This window comes from Astyanax mexicanus, chromosome 4 (genome assembly GCF_023375975.1).
Source record: "Astyanax mexicanus isolate ESR-SI-001 chromosome 4, AstMex3_surface, whole genome shotgun sequence".
NCBI classification, from domain to species: domain Eukaryota; kingdom Metazoa; phylum Chordata; class Actinopteri; order Characiformes; family Acestrorhamphidae; genus Astyanax; species Astyanax mexicanus.
Window position 1 is genome coordinate 29,976,448 of NC_064411.1, and position 14,334 is coordinate 29,990,781.

A 14,334-nucleotide genomic window follows, 5' to 3' on the forward strand; every position below is an offset into this window, starting at 1 on the left:
TCCAGGTCTAAAACCCTTACACACATATGCTTGAGAGGCCAGTTTGAGGAGTTTGTACAGAGTACAGTGCAGATCAACACCTCTGCTGTTTTACAGTTACATTGCATTAAGATACATTGTAAATATCTATAAGGTAACCTATTTTGATTACCACAGTATCCTCCACGCCATCAGGAGAAACTAACCGCCAGATGCTTCAAGGCCACAAAATATACCTCGGGCACTCCTGGTGTAGAGAGTCTCAAAAGATAACAGGTGTTTAAATCACTTTAGAGAGAATGCTACTGACAATTTGCCAAACAAAAGAACACTTGTCCTTATCAGCCTGAACTCACTGAAATGTTTGTGTTTTATAGGTGTCTCTTGGGAGAGACTACCGGACCTGAAAAGTGGCCAGATGCTAGCAGGATTGTGGAAGCAGTCTGCCGCCAGTTGTGCGATCTGCACCCATCTTCTGTACAGACAAAGGGGGTGTGGGTCGAAAGGTGGGCGCTGATACTTTGAGACTACCAAAGCATAAGACAGCTAGTCCTAAACACTCCAATGCTGCTGAGCAGGACTACGCTGCAGCTGTTTGAAATAAATCGGCGAACTCTTATGCAGCGGTAAGTTTACCATACAAATGCTGCTTTTAGATATGAGGGTTTTTTTTCTGCTAGATTGGTCAGATGATTAATATGTTGCTCTATTTTAGGTTCAACAAACGTCAGAAGGCCCAAGAGTGTGCTGTTCTTCTTCAGGGGGTGGAGCGACCGAGTGCCAGCGCTGTGGCCCAGGATCCACTCCCACCCCCATGTGAGCAGCCCTTTGCATTCCAGCCATTCACCTTCACAAATGCCTCAAGCTCCCCGTGCTCGCCTTGTCCTTCCTGCTGCCTCTGTGACTCAGACACAGCCTGTATGTGTTTTTATTCCACCGCCTCCTTCATCGCATATTCCGGTACCAGTGTTTCAGCCAGTCCAGTACACCGCTCAATCACCCACAGCAGTGACAGGAGCAGCAGTACAGGTTGAACAAGTTTCACCAATCACAGCCTGGTACCGTAAGAAGACTAAGGGCACCCAGAGGCGCAAGTATGAACGCTCCAGTGAGCACAACTTGTGCTCTAAATGTGGTCAGCCCAAACAAAAGGAATTTGGCCACAACAGGTTTGGAAGCGAGACCTTTCGTGCTGCAACCTCATCACTAACTGTGGACCAGTGGTTGGCACAGATGAGTGAAAAACTACAAGAAGTAACATTTTATAAGCAATTTAATGTCTTCTACTTCAAGAACTTCTTCACTGTTTGTTTACCAGTTCAATTTAACAATCGTTTTATGCTGCACTGTGCAGAATTGTCCTGTTTGTATTGATTAGAATTGATTGTTTTATTATACTGCACTTTATATTGAGCAGACTTTTCCTGTTTGTATTGATTAGAATTGTGTTATTATTCTGCTCTGTTTATATTGTGCAGAATTTTCCTGTTAGTATTGATTATAATTGATTGTTGTATTATACCGCACTGTTTATATTGTGCAGTGTTTTTCTGTTTGTACTGAAAGACTTGATTGTTTTATTATACTGCACTTTATATTTTATTTTAAAAAATGTTTTAATTTCTTCAAACAATTCTTATTTTCATTTATAGTGCCCTATTCAATGTTACCACCCATGGGACACCATTAAAAACCACCGGCAACTGTTAGAACCCACCGTCGACAGTTATACCCCACGGGCGACCGCTAAAAACCAGCAACTGTTAGAAACCTCCGGCAACCATTAGAAACACTGGGAGCCGTTTGCGTAGACCAGTCGTGATCAGGCTGGGTCGTTCTTCTTTTTTTTTTACTTCATGTATGGTAACACTATAATCTATTTTCAGTGCCTGCCGATGAGACGGCAGTGTAAGCTTTTCCTCATTTGCACAGCCTTCAAGAACTTAACATGCAGAACTTTTGCATGTAAAAGACATGATTTCATCAAGCTTGTATTGCAAGTAAGTAAATTAAATACATTTTAGCTGACTGGTCAACGCATACATTCCATTGCATAATCTTGTCACAGTATTTACTGTATTGAAATAAAAGATTGAGTGACAAGTTGTTTTTCTTTTTTTCTCTTTTCTTATTTCTCTCTATTTCAGGTAAGCACTGATTTTCAAAGGATTACCACATTAAATGTTGAGACAAGTCGTGTAGAGGTTGGCTCTTAAACTGTTGTTCCTGTTCCAAGCTAAGAAGAGTAGTGTAGCAGAGCAAGAGGTGAAAATAAACGGTGTCGTGCCAAATTCACCACCCTTGCCACAATTTTTTTAATTATTATTATTTATTTGTTTTTAGATGAGTATTGGCGCTTCACGATTTTGCGTGTTGTCCTTGCGCACAGGAGGCCATGCTAATCTTCTCTGTATTGTTCCAATTTTAGTAATTAGCCAAATGTGATTCTCTTTGTGCATCTAGTGAAGAACAACCAACTCTCTCATATAGTCTACAGTAGTGAGTTCTGTAAGGGGTGCCAGTAATAAATCTCAGAGCAGAATTGTAGATTCAGTCTAACGGTTTGTGAGCACTGGCGGAAGCTTTTTTATAAGTTACATCACCATAGTCCAGGACTGCTAGTATGGTTAGTATCGGCTGCTTGTAGCTGTTAGAGTCTACAGGCAGCAGATAGAGTCAGCAGGCTTCATTAACATGTATTGGCGACCATTATAGCCCACTGGCAACCATTAGAACCGAAGGGCCACGCTTAGAACCTACTGCGACCATTAGAACCCATGAGCGGCTTTTTTTCTCTCTTCTCTTATTCCTCCCTCGGGTAAGCACTGATTTTCAAAGGATTACCACATTAAATGTTGAGACAAGTCTTGTAGAGGTAGGCTCCTAAACTGTTGTTCCTGTTTTAAGCTAGGAAGGGTGCTGCAGCAGAGCAAGAGGTGAAAAAAAAGGGTGTCATGCCGAATTCACCACCCTTGCCCACATTTTTTATTATTATTTTTAGTATTGGCGCTTCACGATTTTGCATGTTGTCCTTGCTGAATGTTAGAGTTTGCGCCGACCAATCACAGCTCTCCAACTCCTGCTTTTTAGAAATTTTAGAAAATCAGAATCAGCCAATTGCGACAATGCATTGGGCGTCTCCGCCAATCCTGATCGAGAACTGTGAATTTTAGAAAGAGTTAGAATCAGCCAATCGGCTTCAGGTACACGCCTTTGTTTACTATCGACCAATGGAGAGTGCGCTACTCTGCTAACAAACCGCTGGAACTGGCCCCTGGGTCTGTGAGCGAGCGGTTTTCCAGAACGGAGCGGAGCGTTATACAGACAACTTTTGAGAAAATCTTCCAAAAACGTGAGAATTCTGCATAAATGTAAGTACTTTTCCTTTAGTTGTGTAGTAGAAGTAGTGCCATATTTATTGTGGGTTTTTTTGTGAGTTACGAGCGTTGGTACCGGCGCAAAACGTTATAGTCTCCTTTTAAGTCAGTTTTAATGTGTTTTATTACGTGTATTCTTTTAAAATAATGCCGTTTTATTATGATATATGTTCGTTTTATTTAGCTAAGTACTGCTAGGTCTTTGCTTTAAATTTTTTCGAGTAAAAATATTTTGAGACAGTTGTAATGTGTTTTATTACATATATTCTTTTACAATAATGCCGTTTTATGATATATGTGTTACAGAAGTGAGGGGATGGACGTAAGTGCAGAATAATTATATTTATTTAAATTAACAAACTAAAACAAATTAACAAACAAACAAAATAAACCAAAGTTACACTGAATACAAAACTACAAAACACTAAACTTGAAAACAGGAAGCTAACAAACATCAAGAGACATGAAACAAACCTGATCACGGACAGCAAACAAACTAACAAAAGACTAGGCAAAGAAGGCTTGAAACAAAGGGGCTTATATACACATGGAGGGAACAGGAAACTGGAAACACCTGAGGATCAATCAAGAGGGGGCGGGGTTACAAATAACTAATGACAGGGTGGGGCTAGGGCAGAGACAGGACCAAAACACAACAATAGCACATGGCTGGGAAACATGACAGGTAAACAGAGGGGCAGGAGCACACGAGACCAAATGAGGGAGAAACATGACAGACATGGGCTAAACTGTGACAATATGTTCGTTTTATGTAGCTAAGTAGTGCTAGGTCATTTAAAAAACAAGTAAAAATGAGTTTAAGTAATTATATAATACTATATCATTATTTTCCTCTTTTAATGTTTTTCTACATGTAATACTTTTGAAAATGCACATTTTTAAGGTATTTTATTTATTTGTGGTAACCACTTTAAAATAATACTACCCTCATAAAGGGATTATAACTGGTTTATAAATTATTTAGTTAATAGTTATTGATAAGATTGTAAAATCCTTAAAAAACTTTAATAAGCAGTTACAACCAATTCATATCCAAAAAATAAACTCCTTTATAAACCATTTGTAAACCTTTATAAAGGTAGTCTTATTTTAAAATGGTACCAAATTTGTTAAATTGTTGAAAAATTTAAGACAGAAATTTCAGTGTATGGTGTTTAAATTGCTCAGTATGCTTTATTATTTAGCATTGTCAGATGAATTTGGGCCAGATTCATAACATATAAAAATGGGACCCAAACCTCAGATTTGAAAGATGCCAGACGGTAGGAGGGGCTAAGTTGCCTGATTTGACCCAGACCTCAATTTTGAAAGATGCCAGACAGTGAGGGTAGTCTGGGAGGGGCACTGGGTAACTAATGAGTCTAGGGGCCTGGGCAAAAAATTAAGAGACCACTTCCCTTGTCATTTAGAGCATTTATTTGCAGAAAATTAAAATGGAAAAAGGCTGAAACAAAAAAGATGCAGAGAAATCAATATTTGGGTGGAATACCCTAGTTTTTATGCATCTTAGTATGTTCTCCTCCACCAGTCTTTTATATATATATATATATATATATATATATATATATATATATATATATATATATATATATATATATATATATATGTATGTATATACATATGTATGTATATGTGTGTGTCATTTAAAACGAACGTATTAATGCATTAATACTACTCCTTTGTTTTATTTATTACAGAGCCATGGCTGGAATTCCCACATTTCGGCACGTCCCTGATTCCGAGGAGCTTCTTCTGTCTCCTTCTGATGTGGCAAAGTCTTCTGCTGAATCCAGTAAAAGTTCATCCCAGGGATGGGTGCCGAAGTCATCGGATCAGGTGCGCAAGGAGGCCTTGTTCCGAGTGAGAGCGGCTAGAGGAGATGTTGATGACAACCAGCTTGTCCTTAGACACTACTCTATACAGTTTGGCAAATATCGTGGCCAGACCTTCCTGTGGCTGCTGGAGAATGACGTCGGTTATGTCGTTTCCGTCGTCGCCATCCACATAAAGGAGAGGCAGACCTTGACAACATGTCCAACAAAGACTCTCTGAAGGAGTACACCTGCAGTTTTCCACACGTCATTGCTGCAGCGGACCTGCAGAAACTTCAGAACGAGGTGCAGGAAAAGGCCGCTGAACCTGGCCAGGAGGACCTACGACTGCTGGGGTTTGGTCAGCACAGGGAGCTGACTTGGCGTGAGCTTTATGATGCTGAGGATAAGGAGAAGAAGGGGTAAGCCTTAATTGTGTGTTGCCCCCTAAAGAAATACTTTAAGAACAATTGTGCATGCACATTACATTAATACATTCAATTAAACAGTTGTGTTTTGCTGATACTGCAGGTACGTCAAGTGGATAAAGCAGCAGACTCCTCGCCCTGGGACACAGATGGAGGCGTTCCGCGCTATCCTTAACGAAGACTCAGCTTGGCAGTAAAGCCCCTACAGCTGGTAAGCACTGACTGAGTTGTGTTATCAGTTCTTAAAAAAAACATACATTTTCTCTCTAACCAGAATGAGTAACATTTTCACTTCTTACAGCAGCGGAGAGGCAGCCTTCATCTTCTGGACCAGCAGAAGTGACAGATGCAGAGCTGCTAAATGTAGAGGAGCCATCAGCTGTGGTCCCAAGTTGTAAGTTCTGCACCAGCACAGATGAAGAAAAACAAATACTGATTTTATTCACCACATATTGTCCTGTTACTTACAGCTTTAGTGTTTACGTGCTTGTAATAAAGCATGTGCCGTTTTAGAATTTTGTGCAATATATGTAAATAAAAAAATGTATATATAAATTAATAAAAATTAAAAAAAAAACAGTCAAACATCGTTATAAATTACAGAGCAGTAAGTATAGCAAATAATGAGATACAATACATGCTCAAAACATACAATAGCCGATAGCCACTAATTGGATTTCATTGTACACACATTATAAATGTACACTTTCCTTTTTTACAGGTTATTTTTCTCCCATCCCCTTCTACAGAGGATGGACTCACTCATGTAATTATAATTCAGTAGTTAGCCCACTGGTACACTTTTAGAACCCTGCAGGTAAGTATGAACAGTGTAAGACTGACACGGGTATACAGTGCCTTGCAAAAGTATTCACCCCCTTGGATTATTTCCCTATTTTACTACATTACAACCTGTATGTATTTTTTTTATCGGAATTGAATGTGATGCATCTGCACAAAATAGTCTACGTTTTAGAAGTGAAATGAGAAAAAATATATATGTATATAAAGAAAATATGAAAATAAAAAACTGAAAATTGGCATGTGCATATGTATTCACCCCCTTTGTTATGAAGCCCCTAAAAAGTTCTGGTGCAACCAATTACCTTCAGAAGTCACATGCTTAGTGAAATGAAGGCCACCTGTGTGCAATCTAAGTGTCACATGATCTGTCAGTATATACACACCTTTTCTGAAAGGCCCCAGAGGCTGCAACACCATTAAGCTAACCAAACAACACCATGAAGACCAAGGAGCTCTCCAAGCAAGTCAGGGATAAAGTTGTAGAGAAGTATAAGTCAGGGTTGGGTTATAAAAAAATATCCAAATCTCTGATGATCCCCCGGAGCACCATCAAATCCATCATCATCAAATGGAAAGAACATGGTACCACAACAAACCTGCCAAGAGAGGGCCGCCCACCAAAACTCTCAGCCCGGTCAAGGAGGGCATTAATCAGAGAGGCAGCACAGAGACCAAAAAGGAGCTGCAGAGTTCCCAAGCAGAACACAATAAGCCGTACACTCCATAGAGTTGGGCTTTATGGAAGAGTGGCCAGAAAAAAACCTTTACTTACAGGCAAAAATAGGAAGGCTCGTTTCGAGTTTGCAAAAAGGCATGTGGGAGACTCCCAAACTGTATGGAGAAAGGTACTGTGGTCAGATGAGACCAAAATTGAACTTTTTGGCCACCAAGGAAAACGCTATGTCTGGCGCAAACCCAACACATCTCATCACCCCAAGAACACCATTCCCACAGTGAAACATGGAGGTGGAAGCATCATGCTGTGGGGATGTTTTTCAGCAGCAGGGACTGGAAAACTGGTCCGAGTCGAGGGGAAGATGGATGGTGCTAAATACAGGGATATTCTTGAGCAAAACCTGTTTACGTCTGTCAGTGATTTGAGACTAGGGCAGAGATTTACCTTCCAACAGGACAATGACCCAAAGCATACTGCTAAAGCAACACTTGAGTGGTTCAAGAGGAAACGTGTAAACATATTGGAATGGCCTAGTCAAAGCCCAGACCTTAATCCAATTGAGAATCTGTGGTCAGACTTGAAGATTGCTGTTCACCAACGGAAACCATCTAACTTGAAGGAGCTGGAGCAGTTTTGCCATGAGGAATGGGCAAAAATTCCAGTGGCAAGATGTGGCAAGCTCATAGAAACTTATCCAAAGCGACTTGCAGCTGTAATTGCTGCAAAAGGTGGCTCTACAAAGTACTGACTTACGGGGGTGAATAGTTATGCACACTGATGTTTTCAGTTATTTTGTCCTATTTGTTGTTTGCTTCACAATAAAAAAAATTGTTAAATGTTGAAAGTTGTATGCATGGTCTGTAAATTAAATGATGCAGACCCTCAAATATTCCCTTTGAATTCCAGGTTGGGAGGTAACAAAATGTGAAAAATGTAAAGAGGGGTGAATACTTTCGCAAGGCACTGTTAGTATACATACGTGATTGTATATGTTGGTAATGAGTAGCTGTACTTTACAGTGTTTCTCTTTTTTTTGTAATACACGAGAAACGAGGATAGGGTAAGTCTGTAAAACTGCATGACATGGTTTCCATGTCTCTGTGCATGGCTTAAGTTCTTTTACACCTTCCCTGTAGAATCACGGTAGTAGCGGAGCCGTCCTTGGTTTAGTATAGCTGCTTCCTTTGTGCTTGCTGCCATTAAGTTTGGTTAATCCCTCATTGAATAGGTGACCTTCCTAACTCCTATAATGCATCAGCTTTACCTAGTAGTTCACAGCATTGTGTTTGCAGCACAACACTTGGGCAATTGCGTTATGTTCCTAAACGCACATGCAAAGACGCACTCAAGCTGCTAGTGTCTGAAAGTCTTTTACGTGGCCACTTGTACCCCCTTTTTATTTATCCAGCCACAGGGCCGAAGATTCCTCTGACGCCAGCCGTGACGACGACCCCTCCGACGCCAGCTGTGATTTCTGGCTCGTTGCCCGTGCTTACACCCCAGGCTCTGCAACAGGCATCTCGGGTATTTAAGAGGCTATATATTTGTTAAATCACAGCCATGTCACTAAACACCTCTCATTTGTTCAAATGTACTACATACAGTGATTTAAAATGTACTGCAATGCATCCTTATTAAACTGTATTGAGTGTGCTCTCTGTAAGTAAATGCATATCTGCGTTAGCAATGTTTTACGCTTTTAATAACTTCCGTTCATACTTGCAAAAAAAAATAAATGTTGTCAGAAGAAAAAAAAAATTAATTGTAATCACATTTCTGTAATTTTATTTGTTCTCTCAAGATGCTGATGCCTGAGAGCTGGAAGCAGTGCCTGCCGCCGGAACAGCTTGCATGGATAAACAAGGGACTGTTCCGCAGGAACCGCTTCGGGAGGCGTGAGCTGATGCCAGAATTGAAGCTGTGGTGGTACCCTCCGCAGCCACAAACTGACAGGGGCTGGGCTCTACAAAACAGTCCGAAGGGTACTGTGTGTGGACGGGTGGTACGATATGGCCATGGAGTACATGGAGTGCAGGAGGTGCAAGAGAAAGTACACCTCTTGGTCCGGCAAGCTCCTGAAGTAGCTGGATCCGGGACACAGGAGCTACTTCCCAGCAATCCTCACATACAGGTATGAAAAAAATCCCATTCTGTTAATTTACCTGACATTTATATTAATTACAGCAACTGTGAAGTAACACAATGTATTTTGCTGTAGGTTGTCCTGTGATTACAGTGTTATACGAAGTACAGTAACTGTGTAGTATTATAATGTATTTTGCTGTAGGTTGTCTTGTAATTACAGTGTGGTGCGGCTCACGAGGGAGTGCACGCTTGGCAACAGCTCCACGCAGCTGTGTCAGCAGCTGAGAGAGCAGCACTCAGAAACATGGATGAGGAAGTGCCTGCGATACCTGGCGGACTGCGAGCAAAGTGACCTCGACCTTTGGGTCCATTCTGAAAATGGACTCCACGAAGAAGGTAATTTGTGTGTTCCCGCTCTACAGTTCTCCATGATGTCAAGCTGTGTGCACACGCTTATGATAATATCTGTCCACAATGTGTCCTGCAGATCGTGAAGAAGCTGGCAGGCGACACTGCGGGCACCGCCGCGTGGGCTACCAACGTCAGGAAAGAGCACGGGCAGGTCCTGACGACCGTGCTGACGTCCCACGAGGGTACGGGCCTGGTGGACATGGCGTCAAGCTTAATGAAGCGCTACAGGGATGCCATGGATCCTCCTCCACGTGTGATCTACATGGACCGTGACTGCTGCTCCCTGACGGGGTCCTCCAGCGTTGCCAAACTCTTCCACGAGTGGGAGGACGTGACCATTGTGCGTCTGGACGTGTGGTATCTCATGCGGTGGTTTGCGAGCCCCGTCACCACAGAAAGCCACCAGTTGTACGGTGCTTTCATGAGCGGCCTGTCTGGATGCATCTTCGTGTGGGAGGCTGGCGACGTGACAAGGCTGAGGGAGGCCAAGCGCCTTTTCGGCCTGAGCGACGACCAGGTAGAGCTCCGCATCACAAAGAAGGAGCTGGCGAAGCACTGCAGGAGCCGCACGCGTGGGGCGGAGGAAACCACGTGGCTGATCAGGCAGCTTACTGACACGTTTAAAGGGCACAAGGGCAGCGACACCATGGGTATACCCCTTTTGGACAGAGGGCGGATCGAAGCTGTGTGGCAGTCCCAAAAACGCCACCTCATCTGTATCCAGGACCTTGACGAGGAGCAGCTGTACACTAAGGTCAGGCAGCTCGTTAAGGGGGGTGTGACGTTGCCCGTGTACCACTGCGCTCGAGGATCCACCTCGCTCGAGTCCTTTCACCTGCACCTGAATAATTTCATTCAAGGTATGTATGGGCCTCAATGAGAGTTACTGCCGGTACTCCCAAATCTAACATGACATTCATGGAAAGTTATGCTCTTTGTTTTCTAGGCACAAGTGCGAACGGCATGCACTTGCAGGTGTACTTGCTGGAGGGCCTTGTGAGGTGGAACGAGAACCGTGCCATCGCCGCCATCAAGGGAGAAAAAGCTGCCCGAGATCGCAGCCACTGCCGCCATTAGATCTGGCCTAAAACGCAAGTAGGACAGTGATGAAGCCAGCAAAGGGTCCCAAGGTGAGGCCCCACCTTTGCAGGAGGGAGAGCTCAGCCCCACTTCATTGTCGCCCCCACAGACCGTGAGTGTACAGATATGAGCAGAGTTGTGCCAGTTTGATATTTTGTGTGGTTTAAGTTTAGAACAATTTTTTTTGTTTTGTTTGTTTAGCGAGAAGAGTCACATGGACCTGATGGCGCACCAGGGTATGAGCATGTAAATCTCGCAATTGCTCTGGTTGGTCTTCGCAAGCTGACTCACCTGACTGACAGCAAGGTGGACGAGCTTGTTGCTTTGTGGGAGCTGCTTACTGACTCTGACAAGGAAAGGTCAGTGTATCCTCCACGTCATCAGGACAGACTAACCGCCAGACAAGTCAAGGACACAAAATATACCTTGGGCACTCCTGGCATAGAGAGTCTCAAAAGGTAAGAGGTGTTTAAATCACTTTAGGGATGCTACTGACAATTTGCCAAACTAAAGAACACTTGTCCTTATCAGCCTGAACTCACTGAAATGTTAGTGTTTTATAGGTGTCTCTTGGGAGAGACTACCGGACCTGCAGAGTGGCCAGATGTTAGCAGGGTTGTGGAAGCAGTCTGCCGGCAGTTGTGCGACCTGCACCCGTCTTCTGTACAGACCAAGGGGGTGCGGGTTGAAAGGTGGGCGTTGATCCTTCAAGACTACCACAGCATAAGACAGCTAGTCCTTAACGCTCCAGCGCTGCTGAGCAGGACTACGCTGCAGCTGTTTGAAATAAATCGGCGAACTCTTATTCAGTGGTAAGTTTACCATACAAATGCTGCTTCTAGATTTTTTTTCCTGCTAGATTGGTCAGATCATTAATACGTTGCTGTCTTTTAGGTTCAACAAACATCAGAAGGCCCAGGAGCGTGCTGTTCTTCTTCAGGGGGTGGAGCGACCGAGTGCCAGCACTGTGGCCCAGGATCCACCCCCACGTGAGCAGCCCTTACAGCCCCACACCTTTGCATTCCAGCCATTCACCTTCGCCTCTCCGCCAAATACAGCCGTCAGAAGACAAAGATGCCACAACTGCCTCAAGCTCCCCGTGCTCGCCTTGTCCTTCCTGCTGCCTCTGCGACTCAGACACAGCCTGTCTGTGTATTTATTTCACCGACCCCCTTCATCGCAAATTCCGGTACCAGTGCTTCAGCCAGTCCAGTACACAGTTCAACACCCACAGCAGTGACAGCAGCACAGGTTGAACAAGTTCCAGCAACCACAGCCTGGTACCGTAAGAAGACTGAGGGCACCCAGTGGCGGAAATATGAGCGTTCTAGCGAGGCTTACTTGTGCTCTAAGTGTGGTCAGCCCAAACGAAAAGAATTTGGCCACAGCAGGTTTGGCAGCGAGACATTTTGTGCTGCAAACTCATCACTAACTGTGGACCAGTGGTTGGCACAGATGAGGGAAAAACACAAGAAGTAATATTTTAGAATGTAATGTCTTCTACCTCGAACTGTTCACTGTTTGTTTAAGGGTGAAAGACATGCCGCTCATTTTTTGCTGTCCCTGCAGTTTGAATAACTTTAAAAATGAGAACATTTCGTAATAAAGTTATATTTAACTTTAAAATAAGTTTTTCTGTCGGCCCCTACCTTGAAATGTCTGATTTTATTAAGTTTTGAGATAATATTAAGATAATAAGGGCAAAATTGTCTAAATGGTGTAACCACAAAAATGCAGCACCAAGAATATAAGTTGTTGAAAAAATATGTAATCATCTTCTAAACAGCTTCTGAAATACACTGGCATAATCTTAAACAAGTATTCTTTAATACCAAATAATAATAGAGAAACATGGCAGTTCTGAATTTATCTAGTAACATGGGGAATCATGTCTGCCAAGTGAAACTTCTAAAATGTCAACTGGTGTAACCACTCTTTTTGGAGCCATTTTGAACATTTTGAGCCAGACGATCATGTGACAGGATGTCATGTCAAACAGAAGGACCCCTGAAGACCCCAACTGCCACAAGTCAAGGTTAGTAACTCTCTCTAAAATTTGACAAAATAAAGCATTTTCAGGTCATGGTCAGGTATGATTACAATACATGTCAAATGGTATGACCTCATTAAAATGTTAATAAACATGGATAATCATAAAATTTTCATAATAAAATGAAAAACAGTTTTAACAGTTCAATCCAAGGTCAAGTGTTTCCATAGTTGTCCACTAAAATGCCTGCAAATTGTGGTTTTAATTGGAAATGTCCAGTGGTGTAACCAGGTTACACCATTGGAATTTTTCTTTTATGAATTTTTCTTTTATTTTTCTTAAATTGACTATTATTATTGTTATTAATAATAACAACAATAATAACAATAATATTATTTTTTATATATTATTATTGTTATTATTATTACTATTATGATTAATAGTAATAATAATAAATAGTGTTATCATTTTTTATATTTTATTTTTTATATACATTATTAATATAATAATAATAATAATAATAATAATAATAATAATAATAATAATAATTTAAGACAGATTTTTAAAGTTAAAAAAAAATGTTTTACTACATTTCACAATATACCATATCATCATTTTAATTATATCAACAATAATTTTATAATAATAATAATAATTATTATTATTATTATTATTATTATTATTATTATTATTATTTTTATACAATGATTGTTATTATTAAAATGATGATATGGTATATTGTGAAATGTAGTAAAACAATTTTTTTAAACTTAAAAATCTGTCTCAAATTATTCTTATTATTCTTATTCTTATTATTATTATACAATGATTGTTATTATTAAAATGATAATGCTACAATGTGAAATAAAGTCTTAAAAACAATAAAATAAATAACTGGAATCTGTGTTTAATATAAAAATTATATAAGACAAAAGCATGTAGTATGTAGGTTGAAACTTGTGTATGCAAACATCTAACTCTCCTTTTCTCCTAATAGATGCCACTTTCAAGTAAAGAAAAAGTGGCTCGCCACAGAGCACGGGTTAATGCTGATCCTGCTACAAGGGCACATTACCTGACTAAAAGAAAGGAAAGGTACTCTTCATACACCCACCCACACTTAATGAGAAAGTAAAATCAGTAATGTAGATCTCCTAAAAGGTTTTAGTGAGAGATGTTTAGTTAAAATGAAAGATAAATTAAGGTTCTGGACATAATGCTAACAGTTTTAGTAATTTTCTTTACTCTTAGCTATCAGAGGAGAAAGAGACAGGGAAAGATCACAAACACCCTAGTTGCAGATCTGCCCAGGGAAAAACAGGAGCAGATGAGGGAAAGTGTAAGGGCAGTGCAGAAAAGTACCAGCAAACAAAGAGCAGTGCTGAAGGAAAGGGAAATGCTAAGGTTTGAGCTCATCAAGATAAGGAAGGAACTTAAAAGTGAAAGAAAGAAGATAAAAAAAGCTGCAACAGAAAGTTGATCAACTCAGAGAGAAGAAAAGAAAGAAAGTGTGTGCGAGAAACACAAAGAAAGACAAAAAGAAAATTGCAGAGGACAAAAAGGAGCGGGTTGTCAGCTTTCTCTGTAGAGATGAAAATAGCCGCATGCTGTCAGGTAAGAAAGACACTGTTACAAAAAATAAAATAAAACACCAAAGGAGAGTACTTCTTCA

General features: G+C 41.1%; 1 protein-coding gene, 1 long non-coding RNA gene and 1 other non-coding gene across 3 annotated transcripts; 2 read left to right on the plus strand and 1 right to left on the minus strand.

Moving 5' to 3' along the window:
• Positions 1-359: 359 nt before the first annotated feature.
• On the plus strand, positions 360-2,082 carry LOC111194582 (uncharacterized). Its single transcript, XR_002651183.2, has 2 exons — positions 360-605; positions 695-2,082. It is a non-coding gene; the product is annotated as an uncharacterized LOC111194582 (long non-coding RNA).
• Positions 2,083-2,321: 239 nt separating this feature from the next.
• Positions 2,322-2,426, minus strand: LOC125802092 (U6 spliceosomal RNA). Its single transcript, XR_007439051.1, has one exon. It is a non-coding gene; the product is annotated as a U6 spliceosomal RNA (small nuclear RNA).
• Positions 2,427-9,559: 7,133 nt separating this feature from the next.
• LOC111197182 (uncharacterized) lies at positions 9,560-11,510 on the plus strand. Its single transcript, XM_049478996.1, has 4 exons — positions 9,560-9,577; positions 9,669-10,452; positions 10,539-10,784; positions 10,874-11,510. The coding sequence occupies exons 1-3, from the start codon at positions 9,560-9,562 to the stop codon at positions 10,667-10,669; spliced, it is 933 nt and encodes a 310-aa protein (XP_049334953.1). The 3' UTR covers positions 10,670-10,784; positions 10,874-11,510.
• Positions 11,511-14,334: the final 2,824 nt, after the last annotated feature.